The sequence below is a fragment of the Amblyomma maculatum genome, chromosome 1 (assembly GCF_055883805.1).
Source record: "Amblyomma maculatum isolate TAMU_Amacu chromosome 1, ASM5588380v1, whole genome shotgun sequence".
In the NCBI taxonomy this organism is placed as follows: Eukaryota; Metazoa; Arthropoda; class Arachnida; order Ixodida; family Ixodidae; genus Amblyomma; species Amblyomma maculatum.
Window position 1 is genome coordinate 157,211,883 of NC_139344.1, and position 20,386 is coordinate 157,232,268.

General features: G+C 45.6%; 1 protein-coding gene across 4 annotated transcripts in view; it reads right to left on the minus strand.

Annotated features, from left to right (window-relative positions):
* The window catches only part of LOC146204717 (GTPase-activating Rap/Ran-GAP domain-like protein 3), a 444,973-nt gene that overhangs the window by 219,346 nt on the left and 205,241 nt on the right, over positions 1-20,386 (minus strand). The window contains exon 1 of one of the 4 annotated variants that reach the window (XM_084589437.1): positions 4,619-6,653. The exons of the other annotated variants lie outside the window; for them this stretch is intronic. Coding sequence (XP_084445563.1) covers positions 4,619-4,857 — 239 coding nt within the window. The 5' untranslated portion in view covers positions 4,858-6,653. Of the gene's footprint in view, positions 1-4,618; positions 6,654-20,386 lie in introns of those variants that run through there. 4 annotated transcript variants of the gene reach the window in all.

The window sequence follows — 20,386 nt, forward strand, 5'->3', positions numbered from 1 at the left end:
TGCATTCAAATGGAACCGGTTACACGTCACTACTTTCTTAATGAAGCTCTCAACGTTCTTTTCTAGCGTCTTTCAGGCTGTTGCATTATGATCAACAACGAACACGTCGATGAAGCATTTCTTTCAACACGTCAAAAGAGGCTAGTTCATATTGACACCGCAGTAAAAAGGGGACGCTGCTAGCATTACTAATCCTTTAATTTATTCATCTAATCCCTTACTTATAGTCTTTAGGATACAGTCGTATGGGAAAAGCTACCCTATATACAACCCTGCCTAACCAAGCTGTACGACGAGACTGCGCGGTTGATTCTAGGGGTATACGGGTGCATTTTCTTCTCAGCCGTCCATCTGAAAGAAGAAACTCGAGTTGGCAGCTCCTGCGAAATCGGCCATATGTCACATGACGTCACACCATTCAGTAGCCGGCCATGTCAGCTGCCAGTTCCATGGCCGTGAGTTTTCGCTCACAACGCCGGCGCCGGATTTTCTGGAAAACAGGGCCTTTAACGCCATAGCGTCAAAATTAACAAGATGGATACGCCTAGCGGTCCCAGGGGCTTCAGACATGAGGGAGCGCTGCCAGAAATCTTGGCGTGATCGGATAGTGCACGATTTCACCCTAACCGAGCAAACGCAAGAGTCTTCCCTCCACCTTTGACTTTCATCTGCAGCCATCGTCTATTGCGAAGCCCGATAAATTCACTATGTCCTCCTACGGCTGAGAGCGGCTTTAACGAAAGATTACGCCTTCTCCCACATCGTCACCCATCATGATCTTCTTTCCTTCCCTATCTCCAGTGCAGACTAGCAGGCAAAATTTGAATTATCCATCTATCTATATATCTACGCTTTCCATATAGGTACGGCTGCGGCAGCCTACGTTGGTGACCTATATATATATATATATATTGTTACGTGGTGGCATGAGAGGCGATGGAACATGGAGACACAACAAAAACAGAACGACGTGATGACATGACGATGAAATATGCTTTAATGGCCAGCGGGCCTGGCGCGAGCGCTCCGCTCCGCTCCGCGCCACTGCCCGCTTCGTCATCTTCGTAGCATTATATACATACATACATACATACATACATACATACATACATACATACATACATACATACATACATACATACATACATACATACATACATACATACATACATACATACATACATACATACATACATACATACATGAAAGAAAGAAAGAAGCCAACAGTCGGCGAGGCCAAGGAGAGCATTCGTACTTTATGTCTTTTTTTTAAATTATTTTTACTTCGATCATCACATAAACTGGTAATGTAATCTGTTTAGGGGAAGGATAATTAAACACAAAGTAGAAGGAAAAACAACGTGCTTATGGTGGGAGCCGAACCCACGACCTCCGAATATCGCGTCCGGTTCTCTTCCAACTGAGCTACATCGGACGCTGTCTCACCTGCTACTTTCTTGGGTATATATATATATATATATATATATATATATATATATATATATATATATATATATATATATATATATATATATATATATATATATATATATATATATATATATATATATATATATATATATATATATATATATATATATATATATATATATATATATATAGGAGACACGGGAAGCGGCGTCGTTTCTCCAAGTTAAGTATAGTATTGGCCTAGGATCGATAACAGAGGGAGACAAAGGCGTTCTCCACTTTCCCTGGGTAGATGGTAGATGGGTCTGTGCCGAACATTCTCCCCACGTAAGTAGCCTTCTCGCGATGCTTTCACATACTTACATTTCCCTACTCGTGACATACATCTTCATTCGACCTTCCACGCCATTGTGTAACACACCAAATACTTATTTTAGGGCCGTATTTTTTTTATTTTTCTTTTTATTTCCCTTTCCAGCTGTGGCAGTCTTCATATGCAAGGAAAATGTAAACAATCCTTCTCGTGACGGCAATAGCTATTTCGTGACGGCGACATGGAAACGATATGCTTCCTGCTTCTATAAGGGTCGACACTTTCTAATTTAACCCGCCGCGGCGGCGCAGTGACGAGCAGGAAGGAGATCGCAACCGCAGCGGCCGAATTTCGAGAGGCGAAAAGCAAAAGACACCCATGTGTTGGGCGGTCGAAATATTCCAGAACACTGGACTGCGGAGTCGCTGCATAGCTCCTTCGCTGACGTAAACGCATTAATATAACCGACCTGCAGTGCTGATAGAATTTTATGAGACCCAGTAGTGTATAGTGTTCTGATTATTGGCAAACGTTACACTCTTAATCTGGTTCCACATACTCGTCAAAAAAGTTCCAGTTATAAGTGGACCTTCCACTTAAATAAGTGGAAGTTCCACTTGTAACTGGAAGAACCGGATTAACTGTGTAGCGGTTTTATTTTGCAAAACACGGCCAATTATGCATTTACAGTGCAAACGAAATTGAAGTTGGAACGCAGTCTATAGTCGTAACTGTAACTCATTGCGCTGAAGCAGCTTCCATTAAGACGCCTTCGTAGTGTAAGTATACCACCTGCCGTAGAAAGAAAATATACTATAGCAGACTAGAATAATGTTCTGCATGCTCTGTTTGGTAGGTCGTTTGTCTTGATGAACCAGCACGTTCAGATTAAAGCGCTTGTCTCTGTTGCGATGTCAATCAAATCAGCATGGTCAGCTCCCAGCTTGGTGTCCGGACTCTTTAGCCATTTTTTTTTAATTACTCTTTCGTGTGTGTAAACGGTAAGTTGCGGGCAACGAAGCAAAATCACGCTGAGATTTAATGGTAAAACAAAAAAGCAAATCGTAACGCTGGTTCCGAAGTTCCAATTTCCTGCGCCTCTCACAAAAAAAAAAAAAAGCTTTCTAAACACCTTCGCCACCTCTACCGCTTCATTTCTCGTGATGAGTAAATACGCCCTTCAAAAGCACGGTTGTAACTTCGCCCATCTATCTTATTCGTAATGCGAGTTCAAATTGTTTAGCACCAAGAGATGGCGTCAATAATCATTCCCGCCAATTCATGGGGAAAAACAATACTTCGGAGATTAAAAATGAAATCACATTATTTAACAGGGACTTCGTAACTTGCGAGCTGAGATTCCACTCTTCCTACAATTGGTTTGGTTGGTTGGTTCACAGGAAAGGAAAGGCGCAGTATCCGTCACACTTGTTTCTGTGGACACCTGAACCGCGCCGTAAGGAAAGGGAGGAAGGTGGGAGTGAAAGTGGATAGAGAGACTCCCCCCCCCCCCTTTTTTTTGTAGGTAATCTCCCAACAACAACAACAAAAAAAATCTTCCTGGAATTGCCGTTATGGCTGGCTGCATCATGAAAATGGCCTCACCATTCGCTTCAAAGCAAACTACCGCACATTGTCCGTATGGTCGCCGTTAATGCGCAAATTGTGCTGCTAAGTGCGACGCTGAAGCAACAGTCTGCAGCTGAAACGTTGCGCGTTAGACCATGGTCGTGGGCTGTTTAACAATGATCGAGTGACTATCTGAGAATGTCCAAAGTAAGCTTCAATAAAAAGCAGGTCTCTTCGCTATAGTCTTCTGCAACAGGAGTAAGGGAAACGTTATTTCTAACATAAAAATAAAATATTTGAATTCCCGACCATAAATATTGCGATCTTAAAGCTTGTTTTCTTGACTCGATTTCCATTTATTAAAGGTAAGCATCAAGAGTGATAGCGCAAACTAGCTGTGGCACAAAGAGCGGTGGAACAAACGAAACTTTTTGCTGCTTACACGCTCTTTAACATAATGGACGAGCAGTTACTGTTTTCCGCGCCGCACCAGCCGTATTTTCTATTCCCTATTTGTGGCGACTTATTTTTTGCCTGAAACTATTTCTGCATACTTATCCGAGTACTAATGTGCTGACTGCAGCTTATGGTATGGCATTCTGAATACTCGTATCAGGTTCTAAGAAATAACGCATTATCTTAATTTGCCGGATTTTGCGCTGCTTACGCTGTGGTCGCGGAGTTCCGTATAGCATCCCAAAGAAGAAAGCGCCTTGTTGTCTCCAAGTTTCGCTCAAATCCAAACAACAATGCGCATTTAACATTTCGCAGAGCGTTTTCTCGAACATCATTTTACAGGTGGGAATCTCGTGCGAATTCATATGAAACATTGATAACAATGCAACAACTGAGTCACACCTGCACTTTCAAGAATTCGCCGTTTGCCGCACTTTACTTCCGACGACACATACTTTGTCAATAACGGCACACGCAGAGCGGTCCGTCTCCCTAATATCAGTAACACTAATGGTATCAATTGTGTAATTGCGCCTGATGGTGCTTACCTGGCCAATCGGCTCGTGCCATTGGGCAGGTCAGCTTGAACGACGCGAAAGAACTCATCCATCGCTACAAGGAGTGTTTCTCGTGCTCGACGGCTGCACTGAAGGACTCTGGATGCGCATAGCCGGCACCTCGCGCGCCTACGCCGCAGCTAAGCAGTGCGCGGCATGGGCGCATGGCTGCGCACTCGCAATGACAAGGAAGGAGGCGTCTCGCTTTCAATCCAGCGCAGGTGGGGCGTGCGAAGAGGAGCCGCTCCTGGCGGCGGCTCGTCTTTGCACGCCGTGGTCCGACGACACTCACCCGTGTCCGTAGCAGCTGTGAACGGTGAGGCGGTCCGCGGTGCCGGAGGCTGAGCAGCGCCTGCCCAGGGTCACGGCCCGGGCCACGGCCGGCGGACTGCGAGCGATCAGCGGCGGCAGCCGGTCCACGCACAGCGAACGGGACCGGTCTCGCTTGGGCGGCAGCGTCACCTTCACGCTCGGCACGGCCGCCGCCGAAGATAGGCCCAGGCGAAGAGGAAGCTTCTTGCGCCGATCCATCGCCCCTTTGTCTCCTGACAAGGCGAGCTTCGGCGATGACAACGCGGAATACAAGAAGTGCGGCTTCTCTCCCGAAGTACGAGCGGGATGGCTTCGAGAGACGAGATGGTTCTCTACGAGGATGGGCCTTACAGGTGGCTTCCGCTGCCTCCCGCCGTAGGCGCGTCCGGCAGATAGTTCGCGGCTCCGTTAGTAGCCATGACGCACGAAGGTTCTGGGAGCTCGGCCTGATCCCTCACTGCAGACGTGAGCCATCTCTATAATTATTCGTGACAAATCAACACGCTTGCTTTACCCTCAGTCGGCGCGTTCTTATCGAGCTTAAATAATCAAGGACTGACGGAGCTGTAAGGAAACGTCAACCTCCACCTAAGGAATAGCGTTCCAAAGTCCGTGCTCAAAACAGGAATTCGCATAACTTTTCTTTCGTGAAAAGTATACCAGAAGGTATCCCAATCTGAACAATTCCTTTTCTTTTTTTTTTTTTCAAAATTATGAGTGTTTTTTTCTTCGCGTGTTTTTACGCGCACCTCCAGGAAAGAGCAGTTCAAATGATAAACCTCATCGGCAAGCAAGTGTTTGCTGAACGAGCGATTAAAAACAGCTGAGGTAGAAGCAAGCTTCGATTTCCAATAACGACCTTGATGCCAGCGAAATGCGCCGATTGACACAGTGCTAGCCGTAGAAGAAAGAGTGGATTTTTTCGGTTTGCCTTGACGATAATAACTGCACCTTGAAAAGACCGGAAAGATGGAACCTCCCTCTTCAACACAGCCGTAATCTTGCGTCGAAAGCAGTGTGGGCAGCTACAGGCGCATTTGCGCGTCTGAACCTTCGCAGGCGCCGAGAAGCCCTTCACGGAACGGCGGCTGTTCTCTCGAGTCACTGACCATTAAGCTGCAGGAAGCGGATATCAACAAAGCAGGCTCGTCGAGTTTCGTCGCTGTAACGCGAGATGCCTGTAAGCTCGTTAAGAAACACTTATTAGAGGGCGGCTTTCTCGCTGCTGTTTAGCGGAGCAACGGCCAGAGAAGTGGTTGCTCGGAAACGGGCTTTCGAGATCAAAGACTGACGCGATTAGCAGCCCAGCTTTTCGAACAATGAGCTAAAGATAGGAAGTGCGGCCAAGAGATTGCGGATGACACAAAGGGTTATGATGCCACTATACGATACCAAATTGCGACACGCAGGGAAAGAGCAATCCTGGAAATTCAGTGACCTACTCGCTACCGCGGACAAACACTAAACGGCAGACGAAACGACACGCAGTGCGCTCCAGTTCGGCACAACTTGGGCAGAAATCAGCGGCACATGAAAAGTCGAAAGGCGCAATGGCATTCGCAGATTTGCGAGGACAGCCAACGACACAACGACTGAAGGAAAAATTACGCTCGAGAAAAGTCTCACTTGCCTGCGCTACAAAGTGCTCCGAAAACGCACGCTTAAGAACACAAACGACAGCGATTCGTTTCACGACACAGTCACGAGCCCTTGGCTGTCTCCTTCGGGACGCGCATGTCGCGCGGCTGCTGAGCGGTCGCGATGAATGACACGTCCCTCCTCTCCGCAATGTTGCTCTCTTTGGTCGGCACGCTGTCGGAGTTTTGGACCCGCTCGAGCCAAGTGGCGCACATTGACGATCGCACCGAAGTGTCCAACGAGCGAGGGTCGGAGGCGTCGGGCCGCAGCCAAGGCCGGATGCGTCCAGAAGGGATGATGTCCTCGTGCAGCCGTCAAGATCGTCCTCCGGCGACAAGCTCTCGAACGCGAACGCGCGCGCCCTCGGATTGTAGCAGACGACGTGAGACTGCGGCGCCCGCCAGCGAAAACGCGCGCATGGGGCTCCTCACCGGCCGGGGCGGGAACTGACGTCAGCGACACGTCACACCCCGGGCTGGAGGAGCCTTTTCCGGAGCGCACGGTAACCGCCCACCTCCGACGGCACTGGTTGCGCGCGCCCCGGCTGCCCGCGAAACCTTGCTACTTTTGCCTCTCCCAACGAGTCTAACCAAGGCGTTCTTTGTTGCTGCGTGCGCTTCTCTTGCTTTCCTTTTTGTCCAAGGTTAATCAGCGCCCGTTGTCGGCGTCGTCTTCCTTTTTGCTCTCTTCGTGCTACCGAGTCTCGTCCCTGGACCGGGCTGCCTGATAATGATTGGGGAGAGTTCGACGGCGCGTAATGCCGTTTCGCTGTCAAGTGCAGTCACTGGCACCACTTAACGGCAGTCGCCCTTGCGCTCGAAGCAGCAGGCTAGAGCAACAGCCGGTAAATGAATCCGGCGCACCTGATGCCGAGGCTCCAATATAGAACATCCCATAAGCCCAAAGGCCGGCGCTGGATCCTCCAACAACAGGCCTCTCCGGGATAACGGGCTGGCGTAAACGACTTCGCAATTACGAAAGCGAAAAAAAGGAGAGGCGCCCGCGATTTTTAACTTTGCTGCGGACTGCAGCTTTAGCTGTGGTTTAAAACTTTAAGCTGTCTTGCGCAGCTGTCTGGCGCTCTAAGCAGTATTTAACGCTTTGCACTACTCAGTATGGAAGGCCCACAACAGCCCATTAAGGACGCGGCATGACTATTACTCCTGGTTTTAAGCCTTACGAGGAAGCTCATCAAATTATTAGTGCCATTGTCATTGCCTATAGCTTGGAACGAAAATCGCATGAGCTGCGATGCCGAAGTTTCGTACTTGTTCAGACCAACGGCAACTAGAACAGCGTACCTACCACGAATTTAATGAACGATTTAATGAACGCTACAGCAATTTGCTTTTCTCTTCTCCAGCAACCACTGGCAACTGCCCAGTTAAACGTGCTGGGTATATTGTTTTTTTTTTTTGTTTTTTTTTTTTTTTTGCAGTTTACAAATTTATACTTTATAAACGATGAGAGATACCTCGGTGCCATTTGTGGAGAATGGCTCTACAGCAATGCATACAATAACGTACAGTCGTGAGCAAGAGTGGTATACAACATGATCCAATGGCGGAGCTTGGAATACTGCATCGAAAACCATTTAGCGAAAGCGATAGGGACAGCGTGGATTAAATTGTGCACCGCCACAACTGTCACGATCCCAGATAGATGTGGCTAGAGTGTGTTGGAATGCAATTTTTCCGAGTACCGCCACCGGTGAATGATAAGTCAATGATTTGACGATCAATTGTTTGAAGTTAATCAACTTATTTCATTTCTGATTTTAAGGAGAAATATATTGCGAAAATGAGGGCTGCCAACATCAAAGCTGAGCCCACTTTGAAAGTTTTTCAGCTGTTAATGTGGCTCGAAATATTGAACGTCAGAAATTACCGCCTGGAAGCTTGCTGAGTTTGCTTTCACGCATTTCACGTTTATAGAAAGGTGTCGCTCGCATACATAACACATCAAATACAGATGTCGTTCGCGTATTTGACGGAGGAGAAGTTAGCGCGATTCTGTCGAGATATTCCGAGCGGAGAAGCAATTCTTTAAATGTGCAGTGTGGTAAAGCCAACGCAACGATCTTCCAAATGCGTATTTTCGGTATTTCGCGCCACATTGTCGATGAAGAAAATTTATAAAGCGTACTCAGATTCAATGTTGACGGCCCTTGATTTGCCAATATAATATCGCCCCTTAAATGCAAAAAAAAATGATTATCTAAGTTTTATTAGCTCGTTAGTAAACGTACCGTTAATAAAACAAACATCACCGGAAACACTGGAGAGGGGATTTGGGCATGTAACGTGAACACGATGAAACATATGGCGATATAGTGAAACGCTGTAATCCGCAATGCCAAAACAGAAAAGCGTTGTAGGTTTAGTCGGAGGAGACGTACAATAATCGAAGTGAACCAAAGCGGCAAATGACTGCAAGATGTGTTGTTGTGTGCTTAGTCCTAGTTTGTTGTACCCTTCTATAAACATTATATGTTCCTTTCAGTAAGTAGCTTAATTCAGTTTCCAATGACTAAAGTTTAATCCCGGCTGAGCGAGAGTCACAATCCCCGAAGTCGGGCGTAGGACCTTCATGAATAGGAATAAAGAAGAAATAAGCATCTATCCCGGACAAATACTTGTTCGATGCATTCATTTCCTTTCTACCCTCTGATTACATAATATTTTTCTCCTCTATATGGCCGCCTCTTTAACACTGCGCTTTTGTTTTGGCAGTTCGGCTTCTTCCATATAGCTACCCTCATAAGTGCACGTTAAAGAACCCTAGGCGGTCGAAATGTCCAGATTCCTCCACTAAGGCGTCGCTCATAGCCTAAGTTGCATTGGGACGTTAAGCGCCACAAACACTTACACAATATTTAGCGGTCACTATCGCTTTAAGTCGGCCTGGTTCGCGCCACCGCTGCGCTCGAATGTGTTGTCAATGAAGGCGGGTTACGAAACTGCAAAGTCTGTCATCCCCAGCCAGCCCCGCTTAGCCTTCGCACAAATAAATATAGGTCCAGCTCTGGAAAGGGACTCGACAGCTAAATTTGCAGTGGGTGGCGCCTCGTCGCTGCAACCCTTTCGCTACAAGTTACCCTTGCCAGCAAGGAACTTCTCCTTTACGCTGCTAGTTCGCCAAGTAGCTCCCCCCCCCCCCCCCTTTCTAAGTCATCGCTCTGGACAAAGAAACAACACAAAAAAGAACTTAGAGGCAAGGGTGCGTACGGAAACAGCGTAGTCCTCCTCGCTTTTTTCTATTTTAAGCTTACCGCACTTTCTTTGCAGGCCAAAACAATGAAATTTATATTTCCTCTTTAAGGGTATAACGCGACAGCATCGGCGGTTCGTCTCGCGGACGCAAGTTCGCGCATATGCGCTTAACTACTTGTTTAATCCTCAATCATGTCATTTCTACCTCTATTATCTCTCACACACACTAATCAGCATAGAGTCGTAGCATACCACATAATGTGAAAGGCCTGTATATATATATATATATATATATATATATATATATATATATATATATATATATATATATATGGTTTGCTTGTTACTAATGGGCCAGAGTTAAATTCAAACAGGATGTCACACAACTTTCCCGATTATCTATTTTATTCCAACAGCTTCGGACGGTGGACAGTCCTTCTTCAAGGTAGAATTATATATATATATATATATATATAACAGTTTCGGACGGTCCACCGTCCGAAACTGCTGTAATAAAATAGATAATCGGGAAAGTTCTGTGACATCCTGTTTGAATATATATATATATATATATATATATATATATATATATATATATGTGTGTGTGTGTGTGTGTGTGTGTGTGTGTGTGTGTGTGTGTGTGTGTGTGTGTGTGTGTGTGTGTGTGTGTGTGTGTGTGTGTTAAAGCCCCACTTTAATCAAGCCGTATGAACGTGCCTGCGTGTCTGACTCTGGATCCAGTAGCCCTGAAGGGTTGCGTATCCCCATCTCAAAGGTGTTGCCAAAGCTGCTTGCTCTTAGACCGTGTCACGTGTCCTCATGACGTCACACAGCCTCCCGACCAATCAGCGCCCGACCTTGTCACCTGTTAAATACCACCGACCAGAGGCACGCTCGCGATATTTCGCCCATGATGCTGACGCCGGATTTTCTGGAGAACGGAGCCTTTAATTAACGAAACCGAGTTAAATCTTCTGCCAACCGGGGCAGCCGTATTTGTCGGTGACATTTGTTGACAAGCCTCTCAGTGTTTGCGGTTCGAGAGACGGAGTGGCCGTTATGCTTGACGATTACAGCGGGGAGATATATTTACGCAAGTAGCAATTAAGTGGTTTCGTCAAGGAAGCCCTGTAATAATATGACGTCGTGTGCGCTTGATGGCAGGGATTGCTACCGGATTCGCGGCACAGCGGCAAAACACCTGCAATTCGTGCACCAGACGGCGTGAGTCATCGCGTTATGACCAAGTTCTCAAGTTCGCTTGTTCCTCATTGCTGCTATGCTCCGTAGATGATTGCTTTTCGGTATTTAATGTAGCTGGTTTGGTTCCAGAATTTCCGTTTGTATTCTTTGTTGTGTGCGTCGCCGGGTTGCTCTGTAGTGCATTTCCGTAGCGCACAAGTGGGAAGAGGAATGGCACTTATGAGGGTAGCTAATGCTATAGTTGCAGTTAAAGCGAGAATATTATCTGCCCGATGTTTTCGTGTCCCACTTTATGCGGTCCCAACTGCATGAAGAGCGGTTTATGCCGCAGACATTCGTTGACCGCTAACATATTTAATGTGAGAGCTTCAAAACCCACTACAGCGTCGGCCTGCATGACGTCGGAACTCTAATTAGTGACTTAACAATTACGCATGCGTAGCTGTATGCTGCACTCTTGCAAAACTGTGCTGAAGACTCGTAGTATATCCACTAGCTTGAGCTGCGTTCTAATGCCACCGTTTGGAATATTGAGGTCAATCAGAGCAGCGGTTTTAGTTTTATTTTAGATTCCTTTTTCTTTTCTTTTGCTATTTCGGATATTTCATCTTTCGGTATGAAAGACTTATGCGCTAGCACGGTCCCCATTTTGTGACAATTTTCTGAACCTCACTGGACAATAAAGAGAGAAGTACACTTTACAGCCTCTCCGCTAATCAATCGATATTGGTTAACTAGATTTTCAGCCATTGGTTTTAAAGTCACTGGTGGTCTGATAGCTTTGAAGGAAATCACGGTAGCAGACGATGCAAGTGACACAATTTCGAAGGCAGAAGGGCGTAATATATATATATTATATCGAGACCCCGTTTCGTTGAAGAGCCTCCTCCGGGTACTGTAGGAAGACAGGGTTTAGAGCAAGTTGGTTCGCTCTACTTGCATAACCTACCCTAACCTATTTGATGCCTCGTGCGGGTTAGTAATAGGCCTTACCCACCACCTTTTCACGCTGAAGTGCTGACGTACACTGAACGGCCTATGTGTTCCGCATTCGTGCCGAACAGATCGACAACTTTGGCCTCTTAGGAACTATAGACGCTGCTGCAGCCGCGCTCGTCGGGACGAGATTAGAGCCAGCGTGAAGAACTAAGCTCGCTCGAGACTCGCTATTCAAGGACACTCCCAGCGCACCTCAGCGGCCCATTTTCCGCAGCTTCTGCATCGAGCACGGCTGCGTGAAAATCTCGCGGATTCAACCACGCGCCCCACTGCCTCGTTATTCCTAATTAACCGATTCAAGGGGCCCACCTCGGGGATTATTTCATCGAGCGCGATCCGCAAATCCTCGCCCGAGAATGAGCGCGCCTCCGTAAATTGGATTTTTCTCGACTGCCACCGAGCATAGGACCCGGAAAATGGTGTCCGGCATTCCTGCAACGTGGGGGCACTGAGGGTAGCGGGCGGCACTCGCCTGCCTCGGCGGAAATAGGAGGGGGAGGTTGGGTGCTGGACATGACACAACGGATCGCCAGGTAGTTGCGCTGAATATGTGCCGAGCTTTCACTGAACCTTCGAGCTTACCTTGCGGAGGAGCAGGCTATTCAAAAGCTGTGCCGCCTATTTAATCATGCGAATTCAAAGAGCGATACAGATGTAGATGCATCTTACATCGGCACGTGTCAGCGTGCGTTAGATAGCTGGGAAATGTCATACTGCGTGTCACTCTGTAACAAGAGCTATATATGTTATTTCGCACATATGATTTTTGTGGCTTTGATGGACTAGAAACATGGCCGTTGATACTAGGTATATACGCGTTAAGTTTTGAAGCAGCCTGTTTGTTCACCCATTCTTATCGTTTGCGTTAACAAGAGAGCTTAACTAGAATCGGTGCTCCTTCCGCTACGTTCCTGCCATTGTGCGTCTCTTTATTTACATTTTTCTATCTGCTTGAGCGTGTAAACCCACAGTAGCGAATGAATATCGAGGGAGAACAGTATTACGGTAAAAAAATTCATCGCCATCTGCCCACGCATATATATATATATATATATATATATATATATATATATATATATATATATATATATATATATATATACGTATATATATACGTATATATATACGTATATATATATTTACGTATCAACAACCTTAGATATGCGGATGATACCACTTTAATGGCAGAAAGTGAAGTGGAACTCAAGAGACTTCTGATCCGCGTACAAGAAGAGAGTGAGAAGTTTGGGCTTAAACTGAACATTAAAAAGACAAAGATCATGACGTCTTGCCCTATCAAGTCCTGGAGCATCAATGGACAAGAAGTGGAAGCTGTGACAGATTTTCTGTTCTTGGGCTCCAAGATTACCTCGGAAGGAGACTGCAGCCATGAAATTAGGAGACGCCTGCTTCTGGGAAAGAGAGCAATGGTTAGCCTTGACCGCCTAGTAAAGAGAAGAGACATTAGTCTGCCAACCAAGATCCGTATAACTCGTGCTATGGTCTTTCCAGTTGTGATGTATGGATGCGAGAGTTGGACTGTGAAAAAGGCTGACCGCCGAAGAATTGACGCGTTTGAATTGTGGTGCTGGCGAAGACTCTTGAGAGTTCCTTGGACTGCCAGAAGATCAAATCAGTCGATATTGTCGACCATAAACCCTGACTGCTCATTGGAGGGTCAAATTTTAAAGTTAAAGCTCAGCTACTTTGGTCATCTGATGAGAAGAGAGGAGTCGCTGGAGAAAGATTTGATGTTGGGAAAGGTTGATGGTCGCCGGAGAAGGGGTAGGCAGCGAACGCGTTGGTTAGATGGCATCCTCGAGGCACTGCAGATGAAATTATGCGATGTTAGGAAGATAGTGAGAGACCGGAAAGCGTGGCGTGACATGGTCCATAGGGTCACGAAGAGTCGGACACGACTCAACGACTAAACTGACTATATATATATATATATATATATATATATATATATATATATATATATATATATATATATATATATATATATATATATATATATATATATATATATATATGCGTGGGCAAATGGCGATGAATATACGTTGAATTCTTTTTCATTACATTTACGTCCCAAGTAAATACGACGAACGTCATATATATCGCAAGGAAACCAATCAAAATCTTTTCAGAGTCACCAGTGCTAATCTGCAGCCTTTATATTCACGAATGTTAATTAGTACAAATTAATTAGTTACTGTTTAGTTATTACTTTCTGGAGCAAAGCCTGAATGTAAAAATTGTAGATCTTGAAAGACGGATAGCTGCATTGCTTCTATCAACACAGCCTTGTGTAAGGTATCTTTTTCTTTCTTTCCGGCTGAAAATGATAACTAGCGCAAAAAAAAAAAAAAAAAAAAAAAAAAAAAAAAAAAGCTTCCTTGTGTTAACGGCGTCACTTCAATGTCCCGAGACGCGTCCCAGATAACAAAATCCGGTTTTCTCTGCAGCACTCTCTCCGATGGGGCTTTGTGCGAGCACTGGGCGATTGATCTAAGGAAGCAGCTGGTCACATTGCAGCTTTGTATGAAGACCAATAAAGGTAAAGTCGTATCTTGATGCAAACAATGTAGCTAGCCGTTTCTGGAGGCGACCTAAAGCTTTTGATTTGACACTCTCTTCCACAAGTCAATAAATAAAAAGTTAGTTAATTAGTAATTGCCAATTAATTAACTTTCGCGAAAGAAAAATACTGCAGATTAGAACAGCAGACTCTGAACAGCTTTTTGTTGAGCTTAGGTTAAAAGCACGAAAATAAACACGAGCACAAGAGAGGTAATGGGACTGGGCGACACTTACAACTGCTTTTCTGGATGGTGAAGCACTCAAATACAACGGCCATATATTTGTGCGTTTTACCTTTCAGTAAAGCAGTTGTGAGCGGCGCTCAGTTCCGCCTCCTTTCTTGCGCTCGTGTGTGTTTTCGCGCCTTTACTTACGATGAATTGTCACCAACTATCCCAACAACGCTTCCTTCCAAGCTCTTAGTTGGTTTCACTTGGCTAGGTCTCACAGTATATTTAAAATTCTGGTTGCAGTAACTGGGGAATTCGTTGTTTTGTTGTTATTGTCCAACTCAAGCTGTAAAACTGCACTAAATGCATGTCGTTACATAATTGTACAGTTTGATCACCTCGTGCTGCTTTCAACGTTGCTGACATTTTTTGTCCCCTGGAAACGATACTGATTCCCTCTTTTCAGGTAAAAGTTTGCTTTATATTCAATCTTTGCTATTTCGAAGAGAACAAATAATTATAAAGAACGTCTTCCTTGTTCTGTGTATTAATTTCCTGCTTTTGAGCAAACGTAGCTGCACATAATGCTCTCGTGTCTTGTTTACTTTTGCTTTTTTTAACTTCACCCTGTGGTGCCAGTACTACTGCTCTGCTTGCGCTGCAAGTTTTTGTTCGCCTAGGTCGCCTATAGTAAGGCGACCCTGTTATCGCCTTATAGCGTTCGAATCCACCGAATCGCTTTTTGCCTCTGCCCCGAGACATTACTTAAGTAAGGTCAGAAGCACAATGAAACTAAGAAATTTAACAAAGTTGTTCATTTTACTGCCAATGCTCTTAATTGGGCTAGTTGGTGTGCTGATTCTGACATAATGGCTAACGCACAAGACGCGAAGGCGAAGTAGCTAGAGTTTGTTGTCCCCCTACCTTCTGTGTGCGTATTCCTAGTGCGCTAGCCACTTTATCAGAATTTGTTCATTTTAACTGGCAGCTGAGCTAGCCGTCCCCGCTAGCTCAAATGGTACAGCGACTGGCCCGGTGAGGCAGTGGTACCGGGTTCGAACTCCGAATGAGTATGAATTTTTCTTCAGTTCAAAAGTTTCTGTGCAAGCTGTATAATTTTCCTTAGTGTTCGTATGACTTTACTTTGATGAACTCTAATGTCCTGCTATCCCTTATTACAAACCTAGTACATTTTTGGCGATTCGCGTAACCATTTGACAAAATTGGTAGAGTTGATTTGTGGCTATAAGTTGATATGACGCTGTTCTAGAGCCCCCGTGTGTTTTAAAGACAATTCATGTAAATGAATTAAGAACGTGATGTGCTATGATATAGTTCATAATGATAGATCTTTCCATTCACCTCATTTTATTAGATGTGCACTTTATGACTCCAGTAGTAAGTCGAGGCCGGATATATGAAACCGGGATATCCTAAATTATTGACAATATTGAACACACAGATCAGCTTTTCGATATCCCACGCAAAAGTATAGGAAACTTGCGCAGTTTATCAAACAACAATTTCGCCAGTAGTTCGATATATCGAACAACGCGCGACTACCCTGCAAGTGGTCTTCTCCTGGCGGCAATCTTCGATCACTTTTCGTGCGCGGGCACTGGTCGGCTGCGCGGTTGGCTGGGCTAGCGTTGTGAAATCGCGTAACGAGGTGAACCTGTGGCGTGACTGAGGGTGACCTTCAGCCTTTGGCACGCATTTTGCGCGCCGCCACACGGGTGCCATGCGGTGAGGCCAACTGAACGATGTCTGGCGGCGGCCCTCACGCGGCATGCCCCGCTTTCGGAGACGTTGCGGAAACCAACCACATGTTAATTTTAATGAGACTGTTCTCTACATAGAGCAGTCACGACAGGATTGCACATCCCATTATAGGATGTGCTAGCTCCAAAGCAGCGTCGGCTGCGGCTTCGATGCCAAGCTGATCGGGCCTAGCAACGCTATAGCCGGCGGTGCGATGCGCTGCAACCACAATTACAGCCGATATGTAGACAGATAAACTGCGCCGATGCGCGCCGGCAGAGGGGTGCAAATAATGCCCCTTTTGCATGAAACATTCACATAAAGGCCAGATATATGGTGTAGGTAACCCGTGCTTCTCCCCCATTAAAAGAAAACCTTCACAGAAACGGAGAAAGCGGAAGGGGTTATTAAGGCCAAAGCCTTTAATGGCTCATGCTGTCGTGGACAAAGTGTGTCCCGGCTTTTGCGGCGTTCTGATTGGCCGAGGTGGGATGCGTCCCTGCCATCTGCAATGCCACATATCCCTTGAACGCGCGCCAAGGAACGCCACGCGGCAGGAGCTATGGTGTACCTTCCAAACTCACACTTGCCGGAGAAAGTGTTATAGATACTGCGCCTTTCCTTTCCTGTAAACCAATTATAATTATATGTAGCACTGCAACGAATGCCGACAAGAGGCTAACGATGGGATGCAAATTATAGGATAGAAAGGGTAGGCTTTCGCCATTCTCCTCTTAAGAGATGTTTCAGAGACCCTATGATTTTTTTTTTTACTTTTTTGTTCGCCACAATGTGTAAGCAAAAAAAAAAAAAAAAAGAAACTCGCTCCCTAATTCATGCCACACCTGGGTTAAACCACTGAATAAATGGTGCGCGTGTTGTCCAACGTTCCGCTGCCATCATAAGTACGGATTGGCGCAAAGTGAAGAAAATTTTGTGCATTCTTCATTACGCCACTTGTAAGCACACGCGTGGCAGCAGTAACGACGTGGTATGTATGACATAAAATATTCGCCTGTGATTGGTGTCCCAGCCCAAGCATTTGGTTTTGAGTTACTTCACTATCTGAGTGCGTTACGCGCTCTAGGGGAGGCAGGTCTGGCTGATGCAAGCAACGAAGATTGTATAGACGTTGTCGCAGGCGTAACTTATAAGCATTTTATGCGTCAGGTCAGCTACCCAGCCATTCAAAGACAATTAATTACACACGAGCAACAAACGCAGTAAATGAACGCGGAAGCGCAAACAAAAACACGCGCGAGCGAGGCTACGAATATGTTCTCAATATAAATATAATAAACAACACATTATAAAGAAAGACTCCTGGCTCCAAAATGATAAAATGCAACCTTTTCAAGGAGTCTCTTATTTTGTGCTCATAAAATGAACGCGTTTATCTCTCGTATGGGTTACCTGCAAATGGAGCGAACAGCTAATCACACCAAGGAAAGCATAGAAATTGTTTGTGCTAATTGATGCAAAATAATAGTACAATCATGTAGATAACTGATTCAAAACTGAAGGAAGAACAACCAAGTGCAAGCGGGGGGTATTTAGAGTGTAATACTTCCTTGAACGTGTTCACTGCAGTCAACATCGCCCGTAGCGGCATACGACGCTATGGAACGCCTACGAAACTAGACGACTGAACAGCCACCGGCCTAGATCAGTCCAATAACGAAAAAAAAAAAAAAAGGAAACAAAAGCAGCCGTAGCTCGATCGGCAGAGCATCGGATGCGAATTCGGAGACCATGCGTTCGAATCCCACAACGGCATCTGGTTGACTTATCTTCTAACTTATATTCAATTACCTCGATGAATGAATCATTATCTTACCCTGATAAAAAAAGAATCTACGTCCGCTTTGGTGTCATTGGCTCTTGGCTATCTTCGCATACAACGAGCCCTCCATTTCCATATATTTGTTTGCTCTCGTGTAATGATTTTCTTTTATAGATGTTTAATTAAGAGTTGAACGCGACTGTGTTATCGGGTCTCTTCCATTCGCATCACCAATTCACTAGCCTATTTATTCAGCTTCAATCAACAACCCACTGCACCACCACGGCAGGGAGGTGAAGTAGCAATAGTAATTTCCTCGCAGTGCTGACGAGCGGATAGACGGACTAAGAAAGGTGAAAATGTAGACGCTAAATGCTTTCCTAAATTAAAAAGCAATCACTACACAATAGCAGGATGTGCTTTCACTCTGTACTTGCAGACGCGCCACTTGCAGAACAGTTCAGTGGCGCAGTAAGTTTTCAGAACGGAGAAAAAATGTTCGACGCCCGCTCTAGCCTCGATAAATGACTTACTGTGCGGAACGAATTCCGATCTAACAACTTTAACAGATGAGTGCTACCAGTTCGCCCCAAATCGGGTCGTTAGCATCGTCGTTGGTTAAGTGCAGCTGCACCCTTTTGTAGCTGGTGCCTCCAAAAGATATATATCAGGCGATCATGTTAGAGGCAGCTAATTATACACTATTCCAGCTTGCTTACACTACCTTAACTCCTATTATCTAAGTTCCAACAACGGCGAAGACACGGGACAGCATGGACTGACAAAAGAGGCATTAATCCTTTCCTTCGTTCGGTAAGGCGACGTGGCTCAGTGGGAAAGTTATATATTCCAAATTGCGAATAATGAAAGCCCGAATATATTTTCCCGAGGACAGAAACGGGCGAAACGTTATTTTCGCTCCTTCCCCTACTGATTACTTATCCTTACATCACGATGGCAAAACAGCGCAAAGACCAAGGATATAGGGAAGATTGCAGAGACAAGCCTGTCTGTCAGCGTGCATTTCATGTAGATTGTCAACTCACGGTTCCTATCACGTTTCTCAAATCCCTTCACCTCATGAATATTTCATGCAGAAAACATTTCAAGGCTGCTTCGTCTACTCGGGGTGTGAATGTTGGTTGGTTTATGGGGTTTAACGTCCCTGCGATTGTGGCTATAAGAAACACAACCCAAGCTGTGAGGTTGCGAAGACTACAGCTGCAACACTTCCTGCACTTTTACCCGGCATGTCTACATGGGCAATGTGACCACAGGTGGCGTTTCCTATAGAGAGCGACCGCTATGCGGCTGTCCCGTCCTTTGCGGTTCAGGCTCAATTCGTCGATGATTATTTTCGGCCAACAACTTAATTTTTAATTACGGCACGCTACGGCGACGAGCCAGAGGGAGCCCTTCTTACGAGCGCCACTGTATGATAAGGAAGCAAAGAAGCTGCTTTTTGGTTTAGGATGATCAATCGGGTGTTCGGTTTGCGAGTGAGATTTGGTTGATAGTGTGACGTCGTCCTTCCCGCATATGCAGCGCACGTCGCGTACGTAGCAAGTTCACCAAATGGAACGCACGGTCGCAATCAAACCACTGGTGCACGGCTAACGAATGCCCGCTGGAAGACGCTTGCAGTAGTAGTACGCGTAGAGCCATTTCCATCCTCTTATTCCTGCGACATCCTTGCAGAGGGTGTATTGCGGTCGCGCCATTTTCTCAACTGTGCACTGATAAGCTGGGAAGTCTGGCCGTCAACGTGAACTTCTTAGAGCGGCGCCGGCGTTTTCTCAAAGGGAACTCGGCGGCAACTGCTGACTGCTTGATCGGACAGTGTCGGGCGAACTGAAATTCTCAAATGACGTTCTGCGGAAATGTCCAATTAAGCTTTCGCACAAGGCTTGCTTTTCAAGCAAAAGGCTCGTACCTATACGATACGCTCACACTCTTTGTGCAAGCCACAAGCAGGCGCCCCCTTAATCTGCGCGAACTCCGCACGGCCTTTAGTTGATTTCAAGAATAAAAAGGCTAATTTTATCTTCTATGTCCCCAGCATGTATGTATCGCTGATCAGAAAGAATTAGACTAGACGATGCAAAAGATGGAGGTTTGTACAGCGCCTCTGAGGCAGCTGGGCTGCCCGGATATCCGGAGTTATATAGATTAAGGAGGTTCTTGCTCTTTTCCGTTCCCACAAAAAAAAAAAAAATTGAATAACGTCGCCTAGGAACCAGCACTGCGATGAAGCTAACATAGAGATTTCCGCAAATGTAAAATTTAGCGACCCAGGAAACCTGAACACTTTAAAAGCATGTGCCGATCTCCACAGGAAGCGTTTCCCTCCTATTGTAGACTTCTGGATTTATCGCGTAAAAGCTACATGCAAAATCTTC